The 27,823-nt window shown below is 32.5% G+C and overlaps 2 protein-coding genes and 1 long non-coding RNA gene across 3 annotated transcripts; 2 read left to right on the forward strand and 1 right to left on the reverse strand.

Annotated features, from left to right (window-relative positions):
- Window positions 1–12,588, forward strand: LOC148601587 (ferric reductase 1-like). Its single transcript, XM_088555778.1, has 4 exons — window positions 1–430; window positions 11,262–11,520; window positions 11,876–11,952; window positions 12,459–12,588. The coding sequence occupies exons 1-4, from the start codon at window positions 175–177 to the stop codon at window positions 12,551–12,553; spliced, it is 687 nt and encodes a 228-aa protein (XP_088411904.1). The 5' UTR covers window positions 1–174; the 3' UTR covers window positions 12,554–12,588.
- On the reverse strand, window positions 8,466–17,959 carry LOC148601588 (uncharacterized). Its single transcript, XR_015917184.1, has 4 exons — window positions 17,934–17,959; window positions 11,874–16,626; window positions 11,266–11,607; window positions 8,466–8,877 (listed from the first exon to the last, which is right to left on the reverse strand). It is a non-coding gene; the product is annotated as an uncharacterized LOC148601588 (long non-coding RNA).
- On the forward strand, window positions 17,909–27,009 carry LOC148601589 (uncharacterized). The gene is made up of 2 exons (XM_088555776.1): window positions 17,909–18,000; window positions 25,760–27,009. Exon 2 carries the CDS (start codon window positions 25,781–25,783, stop codon window positions 26,462–26,464), a length of 684 nt encoding a protein of 227 aa, XP_088411902.1. The 5' UTR covers window positions 17,909–18,000; window positions 25,760–25,780; the 3' UTR covers window positions 26,465–27,009.
- The last annotated feature ends 814 nt before the right edge of the window (window positions 27,010–27,823 follow it).

Here is a 27,823-nt window from a genome sequence, read left to right on the forward strand (position 1 = left end):
AATTGTTCTCTCATCAATGTACACAGTGATTGACACAATAATGACAATCTTACTCATAGATATGTCTCTCTTGTCATTTTTGGCATAATATCACGTGACATGGGATAACTAGTTCTCTGTGTACGTCCATTTTTTAATACCATTTCCTATTCCTTTTGAAATTAATCTACGAAAATGGAGAAATCTTTCTTAACTGCCGAACTCGTTTTGTGTCTGTGCTTTACAACCGTGCTTTGTTTCTGGAATGGAGCTCCTATTAATACATGTCTTAGTTCTGCAACTTTCCACACGAAAGTTCTGAATGAAACCCACATGGGACAATATCTACCAATGAATAACTCTGAATTAAATTACACTTTAACAATTGAAAGAAGTCAATACCGAAATTTGACTAAACCGAAACAGAAGCCAAAACAAGACGCTATAAGAGGTAAATATGTTTATGTTGATTTGTTTTGTTTTTTTTAAAGGTTCTTTATATAGAAATGTTTGTAGGATTGTATTCTATCATATCGATTTTTAGCTTCTTTTCAACAAAAATATTTAAACCAACTAAACTTTGATACTAGTCTAGAAATATATGATGCTGTTTCGGTATTTAAAAAAAACATTTTGCAGTGTCGAATTGTTATCTATTGTCTACATGATGTTAATATTTTTTTCTAACAATATTGAAAACTAATTACCGTTTGCTTCCTTGTCTGTAGAAGTTTTAATTCTTAGCTTTTTTGTTTCTCAAAGTTATTTAAGAACAGAAATATCTTTTGCAAATTCCAATTATTTTGATTAATGGAAACGACAATAACTGTTCAGATTGCTTAACAATCACATATTGTCTGGCAGGTGACAGATGTCAATTTGAATTGGTGTTTAATTAATGCAGAAGAGGCTGTCTCTGAAATAATAATTTTGCGTATATTGCCTTAAACTATATCGAATAAAAATTCAAAAATATGTCTCTGTACTAAACAACATGACTGTACTATTGTTTTTACAACCCAAGATCATAAAGTCTATGATGGGTTTTATTAAGTATGATGAAAAAACGTGAACACGGGAAATGACCTAATTTCAATTTGTTTTCTTTGTGAACTTTTATTGGCATTTGCTGTGGTTAAATTTAAATTCAATTAGAACATCTGGTTAAGAAAAAGTTTAATTTTGAAACCCATGTCATTTTGATTGATAAATTACCAGTTTTTGAAATGCAAATATTGACTTTATACTCCTTCACAAATTACTATTATCTTTATGTTTATGGTTCAGCCCTGAAATTAGAATCAGGAAATTAAAATAAAACATGTACAGCAAAGGCCAGGCGACAGTTTCACAAAAAGTCGTAAGCGTAAAATTGATCGTAAGTAATGACGTCATAAAGTAATTTAGCATTGTGACTTCGTGATTTACAATCAATTTCACACTTACGACTTTTTGTGAAACCGACGCCTGGACTATTTTTATCATTTGTAAGCATACATGACCGAATTGAGTTATATGGAGTTTCAAAAGCAAAGAGTTGATCTATTTGGACAGATTCCAACATTTTACTTCTCCGGATGTTTATGTAGACTTCTTTTCATATGGTTTATTTGATTGTTTGGTGATTGTTTGTTTTGTTTTGCTTTGTATTTTTGATTAATTTTTACATACCTTAAATTAAAGAAACATGGATATAAATTTTACTATTTGTTTTAACATCTAAACATATTTCAGCGTCATTCGTGCGACTCCAATCACTGGGTCTTATATATGCACAAAAATCAATCTATATCACAACTGCAGAAATCCTATTTTTTTTTAAATAGAGATATAGTAATTAAGAATTACAGCAATTTTAAGGTTAAAAACGAAAATAAAATGCGGATCATTAATATCCTTCCATTCCAAAACAACAAAATATGAAAGTCATTTAGATATAAATCAAGACGTATTTTTCTTAGGTGGGTAGAAGGGTGTATCAAATGTTTTTTTTTAATAAAGGAGCTTCATTCTAGGTTCAGCATTGTAAATCATAATTAAATTAACTTTGCATCGGCAGTAACTCGTCTAACTGTCATTTTCCAACCTTTTGCGAGACCGTTCTGATGTTACCACTTACAGTGGAAGTATTTTTATTCGTGGGTACCAATTCTCGTGGTTTAGATGAAAATGATGAGTTCGTGAATTCGTTGATTTGACAACCCTAATCATACAATCGAATGAAAATGTCCTTTTCGACGAGATTAACAAACCCATGAAATCCACGAAAATTGGTACCCAACGAACAATAATACTCTCAAAGTATTTTATTTGGCTGATCTTAAACAATTTCCTTTGGCTGCTGAAACTGATTATGCAATACAGCATAATTTTTATATATACGCAACAATGAACCAAGGTATAAACCCAACACAAACATTGTTGGCGCAAAAGTTTTGCAGTGCATTTCAATCAATTTTGAGGGATTAAATATTTTCTGCAATTGAGCTCATTTATAAGAATATCAAACCGGGATTTTTCTCAAAAAATGTATATTTCGACCAATGCGTTTGCTAGAATTCAAAGTCTTGTGGAAAACTTACTGATTTGAGGAAATTTATAATTAGAGACTTTTTTTTGTATAAAACCCAACTCTGCATTAATAATTGTATAGAGGCTGTCGTAGAGAAGACGCCATTTTGTATGTTTTCTTCTTTTGTTTTTGTCCCCGGGTTATGGCTACGGTTCCTCGTTCTAATTATGGTCTCCCAAGCTCTGTACAGCTTTTTACGTTCGAAATTTACTATAGACGCTGCAGCCATCCCTATCGGAAAATGCCAGAATCTTGCAAAGTCGGGAAAAAGTGAATGATTTTACGTGACGTTATCCGAATGTTAACCGATGTATGATTTGAATAACCCCCCCCCCCCAAGAATTTTGAAAGACCTGTGTGTAGCGATTAGTAAGAGAGGAATCGAAAGTATGCCACTGCGTGGAGCTTGATTGTCTCCTTGCTTGTACGTAATTTTTTTTTTTGCAGGATGCAGATTTGTTACATATGTTAATTTTTTCCTGAAAGTCTTTCGTAAACCAAATTTCAAGATTATGTGTACTCCAAAAATTGCCATCGGTACTGAACAGCACATTGTATAGGTCAGCAGGTCTTCAAAATGTTTTAACTGTCTTTGTAAAATGCAACTCTTAAAACATTCATTTAATTGCTTAAATCAAATGAACGATTTTGCTTCTGGGTACGAATAAACATGCCTTCGAAAACATGTAATTGTTTTAATTCATTTTGTACATTTAATAACCATTTTGATGTGAAAATTATTGATAATGTCTTCGATATGGCAGTTAATTCATACTTTATTGCCTGTTCTGCTATTTAATGTTGTAAAGTGATAAATGTTAATCTTTTCCCTACAGCAGTAAGACATAAGTATTGAGCAAATAATGATTTGATGGATATATGTAAACATGTCTTTTCAGATATCATAAACTATATTGTGTGTACACATGGCCATAACATTTATGTTTTCATTTTATCATTTCCTTATAATGACGAGATAATTGAACTTCCATGTCCGAAGGCCAGGTGAGCTATTGCCATCACTTTGCGTCTGTCGTCGTCGTCGTCGTCAACAATTTTTCAAAACTCTTCTCCTCTGACACTACTTAACAAATTGGAACCAAACTTGGTATGAATGTTCCTTGGGGTATTGTGCATAGCACTGATGTGGGGATTTTTGATCCGTCGAAAAACATGGCCACCGTTACTAAAAATAGAACAAAGGGATCAGACAATAGTTTTTAACAAGTATCTCCAAAACCGTTAGGTTCGGCAAAATTATTTCTATAGCTGAAATGACACTTATTATAAGGCCTTCAAAAGTCTTCAGGGATCAAAGTTTTCAGGTGACTCCTGTAAGAGTTATTGCCCTTGAAAAATGACAGGGTTTGTTTTTTTACAGTTTTCAGCCAATATCTTTGAAACTAAAAGAAAGAAACTTTCTATCGCTGAAATGATCCTAATGATAGTCCTACCAAAGTCTTAATGGAGTCAAAATTGTCAGACAACTCCTTGTCAAATTCATTGCCTTGAAAAACAAACTTTAATTAGGTGAGCTATTCAGGCTCCTGGGAGCCTCTTGTTTCACTTTATTCGCAATGTATACGAAATTAGACTTCTCATTCACCTGTTTAAAAAACCTGCGATATATGGAGATCATGGAGTCTGAATACGTTTTTCCGTTCGTTTTCTCCCCGAACCCTTTTTCGTTAGTTTTTTTTTTAAATCATTGACAAGGTATTTTGACAAAGACTTTATATAGGGATGTCATATCGTGAGATTCGATTTCCGACTCTAGCGATGTCAACTTTCTCTTACGTGGGAAGTGGGGGTATTGTTGTATGCGTTCTTCACAGATATTATTTTTATCATTATTTAATATTATTACAATTATTATCCAAATACTAAAATGGGATGTTCGCCAAGCGATAATTTGATACGATGGCAATTTTATTAGAATATATCTATAAGGTTATGCAATGTGTTACACTTTACACAGGTGCTAATACATTTTGTAAATTATGTACATTTTAATAATTTTAAAAATTACAACTTCAGTATACGTAAATAGGGAAAGAGTAATCAAGGGAACCAAGGTTATAGCGGTAATCAAAAGAATGTAATCCAGGACAAAGACCAGACATGGAAAACAGACATACACAACAAAGAACATAAAGTAACTAAAATCATACATACAAAGTAACAAAGGCAAATGAGCAACTCGGACTCCACTAAAAACTGGGACCACGGACCAGGTGCACCGGTAGGATAAGCGTCCTCTGCTTTTCTAGAAACACCCGCCGAGTTGCTCATAAAAAGTCAAGTCCGGGGTAGACAAACGAGGAAAGGAAACCTATGACCCGTTGAATAAATCAGTTTTCATGGTGCAGATGGATACACCATAACGATCCACGATAATGACGACCATAAAACTTCTGTAGCGATGACTTTAATCTTGCAGCAAATGTATAATATTATGTGTATAATATTGCCCTCATTTTCTCATTGTTTGTGACGTTTTAGTATGAATGTATATATAAAACATCGCTTTTGGTATCTGAAATATCTGAAGTGAATATATTATCGGTGAGTTTTCAAAGCAAAGTACAGAGAATTTCGGAAACGAAACGAATACTCCTCATTACAACCTAACGCGTTTAAATTAGCGAATTGCTTGTAAAACGACTTCCATGTTTATAGTAGTACACTGTTAACTGACATATCAATTTGAAGATTCCAGTATATATTCCCTTAATAGATTAATATGCTATTATTAATATGTATGCAAGCAGTTTGTCTGTTTTGTAGGATTTTATTTTTTTATTTATTGAGGTATTAAATGTTTTTGAATAGTGCGTAATGAAAGATATCTTTGAATAATACAATAGTCTATGTTAAAAATATGAGTGAAAACGGTTTAGTAGGAATTATTTAGTGTATTTAGGAGATCACCTCACTTAAAAACTGATCTATGGACGTCATACGAAGTTTGTGAGTAGAGTGACGAGCTCATAGTTTATAAACACCTCTAAAACAGCTTTAATTACACACCTTGTAAAACATTTCAATCTTGAAGAGATTATTGCATTTGAACAGATGATTTTCCGCGTCATAAGTTTAAACACAACAACCGTTCATCAAAGAACGAAGGGAAACAGCTTTGCAATCATAATCGATACAACACTAAATACTGAATACTGTAAGTATTACCGTTTAAGGAATCGTAAGTGTTTTGTTTGTATAGTATACATATAATATCACTAGTTTTTCTTTCTACCAGAAAGCGTTTTCAGTACCATTTTTTGTAAGAATCAGCCAATGGATGACACATCATTTTCCCCAATTTAGTCATTTTTGCCTATAATATATTTAGTACGTCTAGAAAACAACCAAAAAAAGCTATTGAAGTTCATTATGTAGTTTATTTCAACTAAATCTGACCTACCAATATCTTAAAAAGGCAAATTTTACAAACACTGTGATGGTTATTTCTGGTTATATCATAAATCAATAAACGATCGATTAAATGGGTGACAACTTTTAGAAAACACGAACAGCAAATACCCTCAACCAAACGGAAATATATATTGAAACAAAATCGAATCCAAACATATGATATTTTTATCCTTTTTTGAAGTTGATTTGCTTACAGCAAAATAACGTATACCGATAACATAATGATTTGCACACATATTTGAATATGTATTATTACATAAAAACCCTGGTGCTTTTTTTATCATCTCACTTTGATTCGTTCCATTTTGCAAACAATATTCATTAGAAATTTATACAAAGGTATACAATCAGAATACAATTTGAATTTGTAAGTATGACATGAACCATTACTTAAAAAGGCTTTCATTATTTATATAGTATATATTAAAAAAGAACCTGATTTGTGTTGTGAATATTGGGAACAAGCACCGTAAAATAAGTAATACTTTAATTTGAAAAAATGGAAATGTCAACTTTTAATGATCGTTATAATATATGTAGACTGGTTATCAGAGAAATTCATGAAAAGGACATTTAACTTTTGGCTTTTGACGCAAAGTGTCAACCATAAGGATTATGTCGGCCAGCTTTGTTTATGACTCGTTATATAAGCGCGGGTTCAAGGTCAAAATTCTCTTATGAAACAAATGTTTATTGATTTCATAGGTGCAATGGCTACTTGACGAATGACGTGACATTTTAAAGTAGCAACCATTACAGTGTGGAATAGGGAAACGCAATGAGGATAAATCTTTGTCCATGGGATACACTTTTTCGGTATTTTTTCTATGATTAAGACAAACTACAACTTGACATTCCTTTCGAAAGAGTAATCAAGGGAACCAAGGTTATAGTGGTAATGTTAAATGTTAAATTTAAAACTGAAATACTTCTAAAATAAGTACCAATGAATGATAATATTTACTCAGTAAAACTCTTTCGTGAACAAATTAACTGCAGATTTTCCTCGTGTTACAATTTAAACAGATTCGTCCGATTAGAAAATCACTTTTTTTCTAACACAGTTCTCTATATTATTCATGCCCAAAATATGTCTATGTAATTTTTTGTCAATGATTTGAAACAAAATTGAATCAGAACATACGTGTTGACAGGACGCAATATTAAGACTTATTAAACATTCTATCTAATCTAACTTCAAACTTAGAAAGTACTTATTTTTTCTTGTATTTAGTTCATGGCTTGTTGAATATTTGTTAGTTGATAGATTTAATTCGTGGATTGATTAAAACCCTTACCTTATCTACAGGGATTTAACATTTCGTTAGTGAATTCGTGATTTGAACAAGACACGAACTATGAAAACTGGTACCCAACAAAGAATAATTCCTCCAAAGGACTAGAGGTTGAGTGGGCTTTACATATTATTGAAACCGTAGAGTTAAAATTTCCTTTTCTTTTCATATTTTGAAACAATTGTTATGTTTTAAGAAGAATGATATAACTAGCACTTCTCTTCGTTTTATAAACGTTGTTGTTGTTCATTTTGTCGGTCGAAACTTGCGGGAAATTCCCTTTGCAAAATGTCAAAAATATATATATCTGCTTATAACTTATAGTTATTCATCAAAAGGTTCCATCAAAATCAACCAATCCTTCATAATGTTGAAACCATGCCTATAATATTGTTTGACATTAATTGCATTTTAATTACAATTATAAACTTGAACTTGGGATCTGTGTTAAATGTTTGCCTAAATCTCCTTTTTTTTTTTAAAGAATAACATGAGCTAACTTTAGGGAAGTTTCACTAAATAACTTCCATGTCTATAATGAATGACAGAATGGATACCCTTGTCTGACTGAAATTTCGATCTGATTAAACTAACAACTCTGTAATTGACTCAAACCAATAAAACATGCACTTCATTGTATTTTTGGCTCATATGAAGATAAGCTACAAATTACTTTAACTTAAATGATTTACTCTTTCGTCTACCCCGGACATGACTTTTTTATGAACAACTCGGCATGTGGTTCTAGAAAAGCAGAGGACCCTACCCTACCGGTGCACCTGGTCTATGCTCCCAGTTTTTAGTGGAGTCCGAGTTGCTCATTTGCTTTTGTTACTTTGTATGTATGATTTTAGTTACTTTATGTTCTTTGTTGCGTATGTCTGTTTCCCATGTCTGGTCTTTGTCCCTGGATTAAATTCTTTTGATTATCGCTATAACCTTGCTTCCCTTGATTACTCTTACAGCAGATAGAAAATGGGAGTTGTGTTAAATGTTCTTTTTTTGTTCAATTTAACATCTACCAACGTAATTGTAATTGCAATGATAAGGAAGTACTGCAGTTTTACATAGCACAAAAAGATACCGGATTTTTTTAACTGGTCCAATATCCTTTCGTGGTAGTTTCTGAGCAGGCCCAGGCTTTAGTTAATTGAGAAAAATGAAACACCATGTAATAAAAAATCTAAATTTCAAGAATTTTTAATCATTTTCATCGAGGATTGGTCGTAGTTGCCGCAGAGTTACTTATCGGGCTTACTCATGGTATATTAGGAAGCTTACATCACCCACACTGGTTGTGGATCTGTTATTGGAAATCTCTTTGTGGTAATACACTACAGCAATTAAAAATACCATTTAGGTATCTGTCCAGTTTATCATCAATAAAGAACTTCCAGAATACCAAGTTATTTTTCCATCTATAATCACTCAACCAAAACAGAAGGAACAGTAATTACTGAATATTAATAGACCATAAAGCTTTTTCATTAGTGGTAGCCAATACACATCAATCAAGCCAGACTATTCATAATAACAAGGCATGACACTTCACCTTGTTGGGCCACGACACTTTATCAACAAACTTCAGTGGTGATTCTAGAAAAGAAAATGAAATCCAAATTCGTGATGCCAAATTTTATTTGTTTCATTCAAGTATCTTTATGCTTTCTATTGACTTTTGTTGGTGGATATCCTAGAGGATCGCCACAAAATTCATGTGGCGACCCTACTCCAATACATTCGACGCGTTTAAATGAGACACACATTGGAATTTATTATCCCCAGCCAATGGATAATAGCCGATACATAATAGAAACCAGTGCTCGGCAATACACAAACGCTCCTCCTGAACGCAGAATTAGAGGTAGGCAATATTGAATTAATTTTTTGAAACATGATATTTATTTTATCAGGAAACTTTATACCCATTTACGTATTCTTGGTAGAGCTTAATTAAGAATCAGGAAGTTCAATGAACGTCATAGAAATCGACTTAAATTTCGGTTATGAGACGTTATGTGTTATTTGACAGTACAATATGGCGCTCACTGATATCCTTATGTTTAGACTCCATTTGCGTTTTGAATTTCTAAATTAATCAAAACAATTTCAGTTCAAACGTTCATATTTTTCATTAGAAGTGATTCAATTTATAAAAAATAGAATACAGTTCAAACGCCATGAATAAAAAGAAACACATTTAAAGTAGAAAATAATGAAATTATATTTTATTTTCAACTTATCATTCTACAGCCCTTTCTCACAAAAAAATCGTAAGAGTAAAATTAGTCGTATGTTGTGACGTAACAATACTTAACTCTATTATGACATCATAACTTACGACTAATTTTACACTTACGATTTTTTTGTGTGAAAAGAACCGCTGATCATTCCATCATTACTTGAGTATTATATTGATAAGAGACAGTTGAGTTATCTTACATTAATGCATCATTCACTTTTTTCTTGATCATTCAACTAAGTACAAATTGGGTTGAAGTATTATCATTCACAGTCATTCATTTTGTAAGAAATATACTGATTTATTCTTTGTTGTAATACTTACTGTCATAAGTTATATATCTTGACTGTTGTTTTGCTTATAAAATTGATTGATTGCTCCAATTTAAAATCGTTTTATGGGCCTCAATTTGAATCTGTGGTTATATGAGTGTTAAGGAAACAAACCATACATACAATCAAATCATTTGTGTGTGACTTTTGCAAAAGGTAGTGTTTTGAGTAAAATCGGGGTCATCTATTTAAAGTTTACGTGGTGTGTTCGATTACCACTGTCAATGTTACAGTACAAACTTGTGGCAAACCACACCTGACGTTAATACATATTTTGTATTACATCTTTTTGAATAATGGCTTTGTTTTGCCATGTATAAAAGCATAATGAGATACAAAATTTTGTCACAATATAAATTCCATATTGGTAATGTGTATTCAACATCTAAAAACCGTGATGACAGTAGTCTCTTCTTTTACCGTTGCAAATCCTAAGTTCTTGATATAGGCTTTAATTGACCAAAAACAATGTTCCATTTCTTATTGATGTTTTGACGAGTTAGTTGGATTTCAATTGTAACCTTTTCATATGTACAGGATGGTAAACGTTTGCAACCTATTACAATAAAATCGTGTAAGGATGGGTGTATGGCAAACAAGTATGAAGACTAAAAGGTCAACTAAGAAACATGCATTTGCCGATAAAATGGCAATATGTAAATTATTATAGGATAGACATGAATTATCAGTTCACTTGAACTTGAAAATTGAACGAATCAAAACAAAAGATATAACCAGGCATAAACATTTGAAACATCTCTTACACTAATGATTAATCTCGATCTTCACACAATATTTGTCTATCGTATGCGAAACGCCTGACACTTTTATTATATCCAAGTTATGCAACTCCTGTTCCCACGAGAGAACATCTATCTGTACACATTGGTTTATATTTTATTTATTGTTGGTTTTGACATTACAACTGACGCATACTACCGTGTAGGTGGGGTATCACTTTGAACGTTAATTATTTACCCCTCGCTTTACTGGAAAACCTGTCATTTTTCTTTGTTATATTTTTGATGGCAGGAATATATATATATGTACGTTCATTGACAGATACATAATCATATTCTTAGTTTATTGGGTTGTTTTTTTGGTCCAAAATGGCAATCGCCGTTAAACGAGGGAAAATGTATACAATGTAACAAATCCTGAAAATATGTTTGTAGTTGCGCTAAACATCTCGTGGCTTACATTATTAAAAATATTCCATTTGCAAGGCCGAGGTTCCCGACCTCTAAATTGCTAGCGTCTACAAAGGAAAAAAACAAAATCAAAATGTTACATAAATGGCTTTCTACGTAAAGAGAGCTAGCAATTAATGTTTGTGTTTTTTTTATCCTAATAAGCTCAATACAAACCGTTTAAGTGTTATTCAAATTTTGTATTTTATTTTGTAGTTACCCTTCGGGCGGCCCCAGGAGATTACTTCCGTGGATTTTTCGTACAAGCTACCAGAGACCGGTTCCCATTGGAGGCCATTAATAGACCAGCTTACGGTACATTCAGACCTCTGGACCAACAGTCACAGCCGAGAGCATGTCGGGCAGCCGTTGGAAGAGTCGGCGGTATCACGCATACAAACAACGCTGACAAAACAGCCGTCTCTTTCGACTGGTTCCCACCAGCAGGCTGTAATCTAGGGACAGTTCAGTTTGTGTAAGTGTTCATTTCAGTCCAAATCTTCAGTGCATATTAATCTTTACACACAAGAGTTCCAGATATGCGAAAGGTCAACAAAAATGTCTGAAAATGCATAATTCAATTCAATGAAATTCGTTATCTAGGGTCACATTAGAAATTGTATCAATTAGGATTTCATTTGAATGCAGTAATGGAACAAACATTACAATGAACTACGATGAATTGCAATATTTGAGACTATGCAAATCCAAAATTTTGCAACGAAATCTGAATGTACATTTCTAACTACAAAAACATTTAACATTCAAGTATATCTTCCATTAAAATTTGCATTTTCAATAATCAGGATTGTAAATTTTCATACTTACAGTGCAACTGTCGTTAAGCAATACAATGAATACTGGGTTGATGTCAGGTCACCAAACGTTACTGGAGCTGGTTTCCAAGGTAAGTATTTAAGTCGTAGCAGCGTGTGCATTTTTTTTTAATTTCATTTGGTCAATACACATTTTTTTTCTAAATGAGATGGAATGTCAGGCAGCATTAACTCCCGATGAACAAAAAGCATTCAAAGAAAAAAAACCATTAAAATATTTTAAATTTCATCTGATCTCAAATTCCCTGTTAAAATGGACAAGAAATTAAATTGACATTTAATTGTTCAGCTACATATTACAATACACCTGTATAGAAAACAAAGTTCAGGTGGAATTAAATCATGATATCTAACTGATCATGTTAAACTGACATACTACAAAATAGGCTTGTCATCTATTAGGCCAAGCAAAAATAGGTGCTGAGGAATAACGATTGAAAAGACAAAAATTAAATTATTCAACCTGGTATATATACGCAGGAACAGGTTAAGCATATTGATTTGACTCATCAAAATGTTGCTCCGTCAAAATTCAATAGTAAAAAAGATTTCCCTGACGTCTGTATTATGGTTTCAGGAGATCGTGGACTTCTCTGTCGACTTTACAACGACCCATACAACACACAGATCCAAAGAGAGGTTATGTCACTACTGCCACAGATCAATGGTTAATAGAACATATGAACAAGAAAGGGGAGGGTTTTTATGTGGTTATTACTCAGATGTATTGTATTTTTCTGGCGAAGTGAAGAAAATTAAGCAGTACACTGCGAACCTTTGGAATAGGATATTCTTCGTTCTGTCTGAAAATTTGAAATAGTGTGTTATAGTATAAATATTCAAAACATTAGCATTTTGATTAACTCCCAGGCCAATAATATAGCATCTCCAATAAATTGTATGTATGAGAGTGACATTTGTTAATTTGCAAATGTATAATTTTTTTAACACTCATGAATCTTTAAAGATAAAAAATCCTCGCCTGTGGGCCTTTTCACAAAAAAATCTTAAGTGTAAAGTTAGTCGTAAGTTATGATGTCATAATAGAATTAAGTATTGTGACGTCACAACTTACGACTAATTTTACTCTTACGATTTTTTGTGAAAAGGGCTGCTGGTCTATAAAGCATATTAAGTAATAAATTGTTTAAGAACAGAATGAAATTCTTCTCTTGACATTTGTTTTGTATGAATGAAATGAAATGACATTTAATGTGCTATGTCGTCTTTATTCGGACATGTTGAGGAGGTTTCAAGTCCATTTTCATACCAATTTGTTAATCAAAAGAGACGCTGTTTTGCAATGAATGAAGAGAAACAAGTATGATTGAAAGCAGTCTTATCAATTATGCAATCCTTGGAAAAAAACAAAATTGAGCATAAAGTTTTGAATTATTTTGTATCATTTGTCTATTGACTAAAACAATGCTTCTGTATATCAAATTTATCACGAATGTTCAAAGTTTGATTTTTGTGATTAGTTAGCCATCATAATCACAATTGTTTATATTAAAATAAAAATTGAAAACACAGTTTTATTGATTTATGATTGTAATATTACAGAAAGGAAACTAGACAAATATAAAATATTAAATGGATATGGCGCTGACCACACAACAAAATTAGTTAAATTGAACCTTTTGACGACACTTTCCCGTCAAATATCAATTTAAAACTTAAGATCACTTATTCAAAAGATTGCCCAATTTAAACCATAACAGACGTACACACAGGTTATATAATCAAGCTAAGCTGCATACCACAATGTAATTTCTAAAATGACAGTTGACAGAATTACAGGCCACAAAAATAACAAAACTCAAAAAGGCAACAAAATGAGACAAAAGAAGAAAGTTGGTGAATGGTTCAATCTTCAGGAGAACGCAGCAAGCCATTTTGTTAAATTACCATACAGTGTTGTACCTTTAAAACCAAACATTTACGAATCGATACAAAAAAAATAAATTATTTTGGCAAACCAGAAGTTTATGTCCGACCAAGTTAAAAGCTAGCACAAGGGTTGCATATATTTAAATGAAAAAAATTCGAATCACTAAAATGCAAAAATTAAAGCAAATCGTTCAAATGGAAATTAACCAAAACTTATGAAAGCAACAAAATATCACGGCACCGAAGATTTTGGTGCATGGCACAATAAAAATAAACATACACACATGATGGTGAAGCATCACATTTCAAATCGCCTCAATGCTGGCTTGCTTGGATTTATGCGACAAAAACTGGAAAGGCGTACAAATGTACGTACGGACAGCAGTATATCTGAATGACCTTTAAGTATACGTAAAGTCATTTACATATACTATTGTACACTCTACACCACAAGCTGCTCCGTATTTGACTGGTAAAGGAGGCATATTTTTCTTCCTCAATGCTTGCAAAAAACATATACGGAAAGCATAAAAATATATTCATTTTTTCACCTTAAATTAAAGGTTGATGTTTCCGGCCTTATCAAACTAGTTTAACCCCACCTCAGATTCCAAGCGCCTATCCACAGTCAGGAGCTATTTGTCATTATTATGTCTTTTTGTCGTTATATGATTTTTTGTTTAATTATGAAAACTTATTATTGTTCTGTTACCGTGAATTGTATTATTTTTGTTGCCGGGACCTTTCAGGGCTTGCTTAAAGGTGTGTTTACACTAATCAAAGACCTTTCTGAGATTTCTTTTGCTAATGTGGATTAAGCTTGTACACTGGTGCAATTGTTGTGTTTCACCATACCCGTTCTTTTATCCACATACCGGCTGCGGATGTTGGAAATTACTAAAATTATAGGGATAATACCCTGTCTTTCTGTGGCTTTTTACTGACAAATTCAGTGAAACCTGTTTGAAACATCAGCCTTTGACTGAAGTTTCGTTCAGTTTTAAAAGACTTCAGATCATGTCCTATAAAGACATATTTTTGGCTTATGATCTTTAAAAAAATAACACAAGGGCATACGAGTTCGAAAAATTGTAATGTAATTGATTCTTACTTTATAGAAATGGAAGAAATGCAACATTTCTTTTCCAAAACTTTATGACTAAGACATGACGAAACTTGTAATGGGAATTATTAATCAGCAACTATTTCTCATTTACAATACGCAGCCACCGCTTACTAAGTATATTTCCATAATTTACGACCAGAAAATACATTTTGGACGCTACTATACTTACTAACTGTCCAGGCGTCGGTTTCACAAAAAGTTGTAAGTGTGAAATTGATCGTAAATCATGACGTCACAATGCTATTTTAGTTTATGACGTCATTACTTCCAACCAATTTTACACTTACGACTTCTTGTGAAACTGACGCCAGATCAACCAGTATTTTTACTTTTGTTCCCTCGAATAGTAGGTCATACATGTAACGCATATCATCGTTAATTACTGTAAGAAGGAAATGTAAGTCTAAGTACTTCAGTTTGATCCAGTTACCGCTACTATTCAATATAATATATGTTTTAACTAAATTAAGCAGAAGCCAATATATCTTTATAGTGGTATACTAAATTAAATAAAAATGGTTCACGATTAAAAATATTCTTAATCACCTCCTTCACGATCATTGTAGATATAATCGGTCATTTTTATACAGTTTATCAAAATAAGAACAAAGACGACATTAGATAGATCATTTAAATGTAAATTCCTCAATAAGAAATATATTGTAAATCTTGAATTGCGTACAAAATTAAGAAAATTTCCAGAAATCGTAATTTGATATATTTACTTTAATAATGAAATGCATAAGGCATATCCTTGTAAATGGTAACATTTTTGACACCTTTGCTGTGTTTGTATAATTTGCAAAGTCGCTGAAATTGTTGAAAAAGTTACAAAAATGAACTGAAAAGCTTATAACTAGTGCTCGTTAATCCTTAATGTGCTCAATTTACGATCAAATTGTAGTACTTGACTTCACGTTAAGGCCTTATCCTAAGACATGCGCCTGTCAAAAGTCAGAAAATGTTGGTCATTAATGTGTTTTCGTGTTGTAATTTGACTTTTTATTTTATTTTGAAGATGAAGAAGTGTCGTCGTTCTGTTAAATGGATTTTGTTGCTTTTTAAATTCAAGAGCTTACTGAAAGGTGTGTTTACTCTTATTGAAGACCTTTTGGTGTTTTCTGTAAATATTTACTGTTTTTATAAAGGTTTTATGGTAGTACATTTGTTGCGTTTCACAATACATTGTATCTTTTCCTTTTTGTACACATCAAAATCCAAAAACATGGTAAAAGTATGATAACTTATTAACATACAAGTAAAACTGTACGAAATGTATAGTATAAGTTAAAATGGAATGGAATCGTTTACTTGTCCATGACGTCATCAATACGAAGCTCTCACAAGAAGCCAGGAAAAAAACAAGGTACTAGATGTAATCACCACTTTGTAATTTGCCTTCGTTCGAAATAACAACCCTACGTAATACATACGTCAATGCACGTAATCATTTCGAAGTGCTCACCCATAAATCACACAGAATAAGACATAGTAATATTGACTTGAACGCAAATACTTTCATTTTATTCAAAACGAAATAAGGGGAAAAGATAAGTTTGAATTATGTGAAAAACTGATTGAAAATCCAAATATTTTGTATACAAAAATAAAATAAGCATTTTCAGTAAAACCTGATACCCCCGTCTCCTTTGTTTCTGATACTTCCATCTCCAGTAAAGCCTGATCCTCTCCTCTCCAGTAAAGCCTTATACTCCCGTCTCCTTTGTTTCTGCGGGGGAAAAAACGAAAACTTTTGCGAATGACATATGGACCGACAAGGATTAACGTAATGGAAAATGTGAAAACGATGGGATTTAGAACTCCTTAAAATAATAGCGATCTAACAACCAAAATAACTTTTACTGTTATTAGTGTTAAGGTAGATATGCGAACTGACAGGACAAGTCATACAGACAGACGGACGGTGGTGAACTATAAAACATACACCGAAGGATTGATTTATAAAAAAAAAATGCAATGCATTATAAATGGAATGCATACCAACAACAATGCTTTCCTAAAAATAAAAACCGCCTTTGGAGCATTAAGTAGCATTCCAGCTGAGAATCATGCAAAATGCGATATATGGTTGGAAAGCATACATATTTTTATTTTTGATATTTTGTTTAAATTGCTTTAGTAAACAGAAATTAACATTTGGTTTTTCATATAACCCGTGTTCATAGAAGATAAAAATTGTATAGAATGCACTGTAGAATTCAAAAGTAAGGGAAATACCTCTGTAAATGACACTCAAATACAATAGAATTTATTGGATTTTCAATGTTGATTATCTCCTAAGAGCAGCAGATTTGAATGAAAAATTACACATTTCATAATATAGACCCATAAAACAACTTAATTACAAAAATATACAGCCTTTTATGGGGTGTATCACATTTTTCAGATTTTGCATGATTCTTACAAAGACTGCTACTTAACTGTTCTTTGGCACATTTGTATAAGAGTCTTTAACTTAGTTTTCTGTAGAAATAGAGATGTAATACCTTGCGAATCAGTATTTAGTTCATATTTCCTCTATCAAATCCATAACTAAGTTCTGAATACTAAGAGGTGTAAACTCGAAATCATTTAAGTGTCCGAATTCCAAACGTCTCTCATTGAGATGTTTAATTATTAATTTTTAATTCATACAAATCATAGAGAGTATTTTAATTCGTTAAACTTACAATTGACATAGACCAAATCGTATTAATAAACCCATAGAAAAACTTATTTCCCGTTAATTTGATAGATACAATTGAAATATAGCTGTGTCCTAATTTACTTTCCCTTTTCTTAACATTCTTAACGAAAAATCCACAAACCATACATTTAAAATGAATAAATATTTACACCTCTGTTATATTATATATGTTCTTAGTGTATTGTTGACTCCTATAGAGCATTTCACTGATTTATGCTACATAGAAATGAATTGAATTTGGTCTTTTGATGCGTAAATATACCGTTTGTCTCTTTGTCAAGTTAAATTGTTTAAATAAGGTACATACAGATAAAAGAAGGAAACCTTACCTTAGGATAGATAGTAAGCATTGTTGTTATACAGACAGGATTGCTTTCCCTGTAAGGTAAAGAAAAGGTAGGTTATTCCATGTATTATCTCAACTTTATATTAAGTTTTATTGTGTACCGGAGAAAGAAGGGGGGTAGAAGAAGGAATATCGTAAGCAATATAGGTATACCGAGCGTATTTAGGAAGAGAAAGTTTCATTTACCGAATTAATAATCATTTAATATTACAATCGTGCATTGAGACAGGGTGTGATCTGTGGCAAACTTTGGGGCTGGGCTAAACTAAAACTTAAGGATTACATTTTATTCGTAGGTATGAATCACTGTTTGTTTTTTTTAACCTGGAAATTCCTTCTACAAAGGTACTTTACTCTCAGCATTATTTCAGTTACCTGCAGTCCAAAGATAAGGACGTTGCTTGCAGAAAAAAGAAGTAAAATATCAGATAGAATGTTGTAAGCTTTGTTGATCTCCACGTTACAAACGTCCACTAGTTTCTAAAGAAATGTTTATTACCTTTACCTCCTGTGAAAGTATTGTTGTTTGTGTGTCATATTTTGTTTTAGTTAGTTACGCAAATACTGATTTTTTTTCCTAACGAAAACGACATTTCCCAATGACATAATTGTAATTTCCACAAATTCAGGAGTCTACGAAATAACGTTTTGAAAAGTTATTTTCTTCTTCGTTGAGGCAACTATGCGTATGGTATATTCATTTTGGAAAAGAGACAACCCTAGACATTTAGGTATGAGAATGATTTGTAGAAAATTTTAGAAATATAATGTATATAGTATCGAAAGAGTTTTGGACAACTTTAGCCCTTGAATAGCTAGCAAGATTCTTCTGGTTCAAAAGCAAGTAAATGCATTATGTTGAAGTGATACTGAGCCAAAATCGTTGGAAGTATGAGCAAACGTAAAGACAGGATAAGTTTTAACCTCTCCAATCCCTAACGAAATATACATAATTATGTTTGTATCGTTTAAAAGGGGCTACGATTATTATGTATTAATATTGCATTTTTTTTAAATTGACATAGTTAACCCCGTCGCACTTTTTAGAGCCAGTCTCAAATCAGGAATTCTTGGTCTCTGTATGCATTGTAGCGTACCTATAATGTTGTTTGTGGGCCGACTGTAGCCTGTCCTGTGGTGTGAGGGTTTTTTTCGTCGCTCATTGAAGAACAATATGCGGTCTTGAGCTGCCATTTTTCATCTTAGTGGTATTGTTCTCCCTTTGACATGTTCACCATATCTATTGTCGTTATATTATAACAAGTTGTTATTGTTAGAGTCCAGTATTGAAATGCTTTGTCTATAAATCGGAACAGTAGTAGTTTTAAACCTTATCCAATTCTATCAGCATCAAAAACAATGGATGTTCCGAGTCGTTCAAACTTCAAAAAATTACAGGAAGTGTTTGAAAAATTGGCGAAAAGCTTAATTTTTATTTGAATATTCTCAACATTTTCCGTAGAAATTGGAGGATATGTATTAGTAAGATCAAATAAACTGTCACGTATATGTAAGAGGTGTTTAGGTGCACCGTCGATTGTTTATTTATCAACTTAAATTATTTGTGTTAGATTAAGAGAAGGTGAAATCAATGAAAAAAAGCAATTTTAGTATACGACTCCGTCTCTACGTCATGCAGAAGATATTACACTACTCACAATTATCATAATGCTAAGAAGTGTCATTTGATTCATCATTTCATTGTCTTATAAATGACACAAAAGAATATATACAATAAAATAATGGAAATGACAGGTAGAAACTCATGAGATAACGAGCATAAATTAATTAGAGCATTAGAGATACATAAACATAAATGGTTGAACGTATTTATATTGCAATAGGTTAGCATATGAATCATTTTAGAAGCAGTCTGTTAACTCAGACTAGATGTGATTTATACATGTCGAAAAAACCATCAATTTCAATTTTATTCCTTATTCAGAACAGTTGCAAACCACATATAACAAATCTTAGTTTTCCATTAGGTTGTTTTGTTTTTTAGATAAAATGTATATAAATGGTACGTGAAATCGGCTCTATGCAAGAGCTATCGTTCTTGATTTGGTTGATTTAAGGAGGTAGATTTAGAGTAAGGGACATAATTCTTGAAATCAGTGATATGTTTGTATCATATTCATTTTCACTAAAGCTTTTCAAGCTTTTCTCTGAAACAGAATCAAATCACTCCAAGTCACTTTGATGCTTACATCAGATAGATGTAAAATGATGAATACAAGCGTTCCATTGATTTCTAAGAGTTGTGTCCCTTACCCTCGGTCTACCTCCTTAAGTGGTAAATGAATGCAGTTTCCTTCAAATACAGATGCGTATGTAGAATGGACTAAAAATTATAGCGTATGTAGACAAAAAAAAAAACAAAAAACAAAAAAAAAAAAAACCATTTACCATTGGAAGTCTCTGAATTTTATACGTATTGCTACTCAATTTATGAAGGGTACTATGTTTCTTATTTAGGAATGTTTATGACCTCCTCATTGTTACATATAAATAGGTAATTGACTTAGTCCCACATTCTCGGTTATTTCCATCTCGATAATTATATTTTATCAAAAGTTATTCGTGTCCACCTGACAGTCTCAACTTTAATATTTTGATATACAGTAAAAAGTGGATATGCCAAACTATCGGAATGAGATAGCAGTGGACAAAACTAAACGGGACCAAATTACAACAGACGAAAAGAAAGTTACAAATGAGACAAAAACAAGTTAAGTACACAAAGATAACTAGACAGGGCTTTAGATACATTGCTTAGATTACTTCAACATTTATCAATGTACATTTGCATTGTAATAAGACATATTTGTTTGAATGACTATAGAGAGTGTTGACGTAATATGTTTGATCAATTATCTTACAAAAAGTCTACCGTTAACATCCCTACGATTTCAAATTAAGTAAAGCAGGGGTACAGAAGGGTCGAACAAAAAGAAATGGCCAAGAAAACATAACCAAAAATATACGAAAGGAAACGCACTACGATAAAAAGTCCAGACAGAAAGCAACAAAATAAATCAACTAAAAATCGAGACTGTTTAAGTAGCAGTCTTTATAAAAATCAGACAGGAGGTGATTTATGCATGTCAAAAACCCACCAACTTTAGTTTTAGTTCATATTCAGAATCAGTTAAAGACCACATAAATAGTCATAGTTTTCCATTTGGGTGTTGCGCTTTTAGTGGGAGATAAATGTATGATTTCTCAAAAGTGCAGATCTGAATACAGATATAATTATTGTTACGTGAAAATATAGTATATATAGACTGAAAAAGCACCGTTTGTTTGGTAGGTTTTTCTACACCATGAATCACTGTACCATTGGCCGTGTCTGAGTTTTATATGAACTGGTACTTAAATTTGATAACTCTTATCTTAATTGTGGGACATCTGTATTGCCTTTGAAGATCGTTTAAAACAAAACAAGAGGAAGACCATCTATAACAGATGTAGGTCGTTTTTGACACTCTATTAGATCATGATTTTCGAGCGACGACATGAACCAATAATAATCCCTTCAGATGAGCTTTTGAGTAAGCGCTGAGCTAAATTCTAGTTAAACGTTTGTGTTGAGAAATAAACTGCATATCAAACCTGGCCAGCTATAGTGTTTCTTCTTGCATTGGTAGTTAACATTCAGAAAATCTAAGTCGGTGCTCTTATTAAATAAATGCCTTTGGGAACAAACCATCAGCTTCAATGCAATTAGAGTATTTAAATTTTAAGGACTAATCAACCTATTAATGTTACCTATTCAAGCAATGTATGGTTAGAGCAAACTCCATTTGTAGTAGCTTAAAGTCTTTCGCGTTATATTACATCGTGATTGAGGACAAAATCACGATTGGAGATAAATATACTGCATATTGTCGTTTCTTCCCGATTCCCGGTCGCAACTGGTCTTTCCGTTTTCGATAAATTAAAATCGTAGCAAAATGAATGTAAATACATGACCCATGACCTTTGCTAGATATAAAATTGATCAAAATAATTCAAATCCAATTAAATTGTTAAAGTAGATATCATCATGCAAAATAATAGTAATATTTTTTTACCATCAATCCTGAAAAATGATCGATTTGAAACATGTTCTATTTGAGAGATAAATACGTTTATATGTAACTCTTGGACAAACACGACGACTTAGATTTTCTTCATGGAAAACAGACAATCACATCAAAGAACATAAAGTAACTAAAATAATATACAAAGTAACAAAATAAAATGAGCAACCCGGACTCTACTAAAACCATGGAGCATAGACCATGTATACCGTAGGGTAAGCGTCCTCTGCTTTTCTTGAAACACTTGCCGAGTTGCTCATAAACAGTCAAGTTCGGGGTAGACGAAAGAAGAAAGGAAAACTATGACACATTGAACAAATCAGTTTTCATGGTGCAGATGGATACACCGTAATGATCCACGAGTTCATGATGACGACCATAAAACTTCTGTAGTGATGACTTCACTCTTGTAGCAACATAACCTGATCCAGAAGCCTAAGTGTATGAGGTCTAGCGCGATACATCTGCGTAGTTACGGCAAACTCTGGCATAACGTATGGGTTGTGATATGAAAACTCCATACGTAGATGCTGAAGGGATGTTGCCACTGATGTAAGGAAAGTTGAACAATCTGAATGAAAATTCATCACGTTTGTCGTAAAGTTTAGTCAAAAATTTTCCTTTATCATCGATTTCTAAGTGTAGGTCAAGATATGAGGCTGACTTCACAGTGTCTGTAGTATCCTTTATCTCAAGTTCTATGGGGTAGTTGCAATGTATCAAATCCCCAAACTAGGATTGTTTAAAGATAATACGTTATCTATATAGCGGAAACTGAGAATAAAGGATCTAGCTAAACGATGTCCTTTCTTTCGGATCAAATCAGCTATAAAGTCAGCCTCATAAGAGTGAAGGAATAGGTCAGCAAGTAGAGGAGCACAATGTGTTCCCATTGGAATGCCGACAGTTCGCTGAAAAAAGAGTCTACCGTACTGGACACCGTATGTTATCGATAAAAAAAATTCTAGCATTTTGAAAACATCTTTTTTTGTATATTTGGAAGATGATTTGGAATTATTTTTAACAAAGTATGAGGAATCTCTACCAAAACTATATACATGTATTTGTATCTAGGTAAATCATAATCATCGTCTTTGGTAGAGAGACCAAATGAGGATAACACAGATTTAATCTCTTCTTTGGAGAGCGTAATGGCAGTATAGGTCTTATCACTGCTATCATTTTCTACGTCTATCTCAGATAATAAACATTGAAAGAAATACGTTTTGCAGACAAAAACAATGTTGATTTTGGCTTTGTTTGCTGGTACGACAACATTATTTGTCATGTTTAGTAGACAATGTTTTTGCTACATCGGGGAGACTGTCTATGGTAGAGGTATTTCATGGCATAGAAAAATATTAACAGTACAAACAATACTTTTCCAGTCTACATAATTATGGTATATTTGTATATTTTTATGTAACGATAGTCCTTTCTGTATTTGGATCGATACTTTTTGAGAAAACTACTAAAATCAACCAAATCAAGAATGATAACTCTGGCAAAATGTTAATCTCGTACACAATCTATTACATGTTAATCTCAAAAGTGAAATGTAATGTAATGTAAAGTTAATATGTTTAACGCGCGTATAGTTTGTTCCTTGTATTTGTTTTTAACAGGGACAGGAAAAAATTACTTTATACTTAAATTGATTATTGCTCTTGACTAAAAAATTGATCGTTGACTTCATAATGTTTAGAAAAGCAATGTTGATCTCAATAAAAATGTAGTTTGAGACAACAAAAAATATGAATATAATCCGATGCTTATCAAACATTATCACCATTAAAAATACTTTGAAAATTACTATTTTTAAGCTTGTACATGCAAGTTCAACAAATAACGTATTGAAAAAAAAATCTTTATACGCTTTATGTTTATCTTTCCCAGAAATTGATTGCAGGTATCTTGACGTTTACACTTTATATTTTCGAATCGTTTATAGAAAACTTGGCCTGATTTTTTCACAATGGTTTAATACGTTGACTTATAATTTTATCAGTAAAAAAGGAAGCAATGATGTGAACAATGAGCGCGCAAACTTAAAAAAGTCTTTATCTGGCTTAACTTCTTTTTTCTGAGAATTTGTTTTAAAATTCATGTTTTAAATAATAAACACAGTCTTTGAACCTGTTTAGGTTATAACGGTGATAGAAAATAATCATTTGACTAGGAAATGTAATTATAAAGGGAGATGGATTGTGCTATATGAGGTAGGTGCGTATCGTAAGAGGGTAATCATTTAGGGGAAAATTCTGTAATTCATGAAAGGGGGCGTAAAAAGTATTAAAGGCCGTGTGAAGTGAGGCAAGAAAATTTTGGGAAATTAAAATTTGCGAAAAATTTAGATTTCGTGAACAAAATTGTTTTCTCCGATTGGGGGCGTACGCTGGGTCATGAATCCACGCCTCTCATTTAACACTATAATTTTTCAAGGTAATACACACCCTAGCGCGTGATTTATATTCCTGTGAAAATTTCCTTTGACCAAATATTTATTTGCTACAGAATATTGTTTGAATCTAAATTGCTGGTTTATTAAACACATATCAACAGGAAAAGTCAAGCGCAATTCGACCATACCGGAAACTTCACATCCAACTGAAGAGAGATATCTTTATTTTAAACTATTGTTTTAACATGTTCTTCCACTACGGCACTGCTTTTTAAGAAGAATACTTCCACTGACTAGTCTTTCACGTTTCACGTCACTATATGACTTCAATATCACAAAAAAATGCTAAATATCCATTTGGCAGTTTCGAATCGCTTTGTTGCTGTTTATTGTTGTTATTTTTTGTTGTTGTTGTTGTTTGTTGTTGCTGTTGTTATTGTTGTTGCGGTCTAAAAGACTACCTTTGTTACCTAAACTTTTGGGAGGTTTGAGAAAGAAACGAATCATTTCAAACTATGACTTTGAATATCAAAACTAATTAACTAGTAATTACTTTCATATTTTTATGTTCAACACGTATTTTAGCAGCATCTTTCGTAAATATTTCGCTTTCATTTAATATTCAGTCGAAATTGGACGCATTCTTCCAGATAAAGCAACATTGTCTGAATAGAAATTATTCAGAGAGAAGTTGATATAGTTAGGTTTTAGTATTGACCTTTTTCTTAAATGTTCACACATTTATCATTCATAAATAGATCGGCTAAACCAACAACGGATCTTTTAAGTTGATAAGACTTTTATTACGCTTTTCAAACAGTGAAAAATTATCCCTTTTAAAAACCAAATTTATCAATTCATCTTTAATTCAACTTTTAGCAACTAACTAGACATGAGTGCTCACCATGACGTTCGCTGAGGCATTTTTTTTTAGATATCAAGAAGGAGTTCAAGTGCACCGAGCAATATAAAAATAAGCCTACAAAGACTGAATAATCATTTGAACCAGTGCTTACTTTGTAATTTTAGAGATTGCTTAGGACCTAACTAAGAAATAAAGAGAAGGTATTATCATTGAGTTTGCATGGTTTGGTGCAATGAAGTTGCTAATAAAAAAAATTGCTGCATTAGTCTGAAAAAGAGATTGAGTTTGGCCGTTTTTTTACCAATTTATCCAATATGGCCTTCAATATTTAGATTTACCCCCAAAAATACATAATACCAACCGACGTAGCCCCAGGCGGACATGGGAAACGTTTTCCCATAAAATGGTTTGATTGTGTGAGTTCTCATATTTGAATTCTTAAACAAATAATATTGCAGATTGACAGAAACCTACCCAAGATGCCACAGTCCATGAATAAACAAGTTCAGCTAGACATGAGAATAGCAGCTCCGGTTAACAAGGGTTCATGGCGTGGCAACATTCTAGACCTGTGTACAGAAACGCGGAAGAGAGCAATACGCATGAATGAAGGACATGACGTGCGGTTACAGTTACGGAGAAAGATGCTTGACAGAAGAAAACGAGAAATAGTATTAAAAGAAAAAAGAAATATGGAAAAACTTGATACCAGTGCCAAACATCTACAAGTATACCAAACAATTCTAGATGATTATAAATACGATAATCTAGTTGTGATAAATAGAATCAACGAATGTAGAAATAGGTCAAGGCTGACTTTGACCGCAAAGAAACGGATAAGTGCAGAAACGAAACTTATAAACTCAGGGTTTTCTATGAAATTATTCAAGAACAAAATAGACTCACTCTCTAGTGAAAGAAATGTTGGTTTCATTCGGCAGAATAAACTTCAGTATGAGTATACAATTGCTAAAGCCCGGAGCGACATTCTTCTATCCCGAGAAGGTACATTTTCTGCAATGGTCAGAGATTATAAGCATAAAAGTATTGACACGGTTCCTGATATAGAAGAAACACCGTCTTTAGGAAAGAGTGTCTTTAAACTACCCGCGATACAAAAAGTGCAGAAAAAAGATGCTCAAAATAAACAATCTCAGATGTAACATTTCCTATCATCATTCTAGACATTTTATGTCTCAGAGGCTTGAGTACTTATATATCGACTGGCTTGAAAGAGATCGAAATTTTTAAAATGTCACGTACCTGAAATGACTGACGCTGATCAATCTGAAATATTTGTTTTCAAAAATCTTTTAACTAACTTGTAATGTGCGATATGCAATATAAATCATGATACTAAATTGGCTCTCTTTATAAAAAAATCAGACAGGTGATTGATGCAGGTCAAAAACCCACCAAATTCAGTTTCTTTCTTGTTCAGAAACCGTTATAGATCACATAACCAGTCTGTTTTTCATTTGAGAGTTACACTTTTGAGATAAACTTTGTATAGATTGCACATGAAACTGGCACTTTGCAAGAGCTATAATTCTTGACTTGGTTTGATTTTCTCGATTTTAGTGGAAGATTACAGTGTAGTTTTCTCAAAAGTACAGATCTAAATACAGAAAGGACTATGTCACATAAAAAGATAGCATATATGCTTCGTCTGATCTATGGGTTTTTCTACACCATGAATCACCTTACCGTAGGCAGTGTCTGAATTTTATATGGACTGGTACTTACAACTTTTTGAACGCCATATGACATAACCCCATCAAAATTCAAACCACAAATAAAGTTGATGCGGTGATATATTATTGTGAGTTGTTAATTGTCTGTCGATATGATTCACGGGGAAAGAAGAATAACTCAATATTAAATACGTAAAAGAATTGTCAACAGCCAAAAAAAATAAATATTTAACACCTTTGATTTCCGATATAAAAGGCGGATACAAGGACCAGAGTACACCCTATAAAATTTGACAGACGTGGGTTTTTTGCATGAAATCTTGATTTTTTTTCACAAATTCTACCTGCAAAATTTTCTTGTTTGCTGACATCCGCGATATTGTTCATACATTTTCTTGCTGAATCCTATGGGGTATATACATAGTATATGCATTAATTAAAAAAAAATTTAAAAGAATTAACTTGTGCAAACTCACTTTTCGCTATATAAATGATACTGTTTTATTGTCAGTGATTATTTCAATTGCACTGTCCCGAGAACTTGAGATAAAAGACACACTATAAATTCTAATATGGTTCCATTCACCCCTATTCCTGGAAATCTACTAAAGAGAAAGCTCTTGTCAAACCTTTACCAGAAATAGGACGATTGTTTTTCATTAAACGTTGGAATTCTGTTCCTCCATTTAATTTACGTGTATTCCTACAACTCCGATATACTTCAGATAAGTTATAGAATAACACGTAAAACCCCGCGCAACTATGAAGTCTTTTTGTTATAGGACTAGGATAACACATGCACCAAGTCAGAAAATAACTTATCAGACA

This window comes from Perna viridis, chromosome 12 (genome assembly GCF_037379345.1).
Source record: "Perna viridis isolate PV_CMFRI_1.1 ecotype Kerala chromosome 12, ASM3737934v1, whole genome shotgun sequence".
NCBI lineage: Eukaryota > Metazoa > Mollusca > Bivalvia > Mytilida > Mytilidae > Perna > Perna viridis.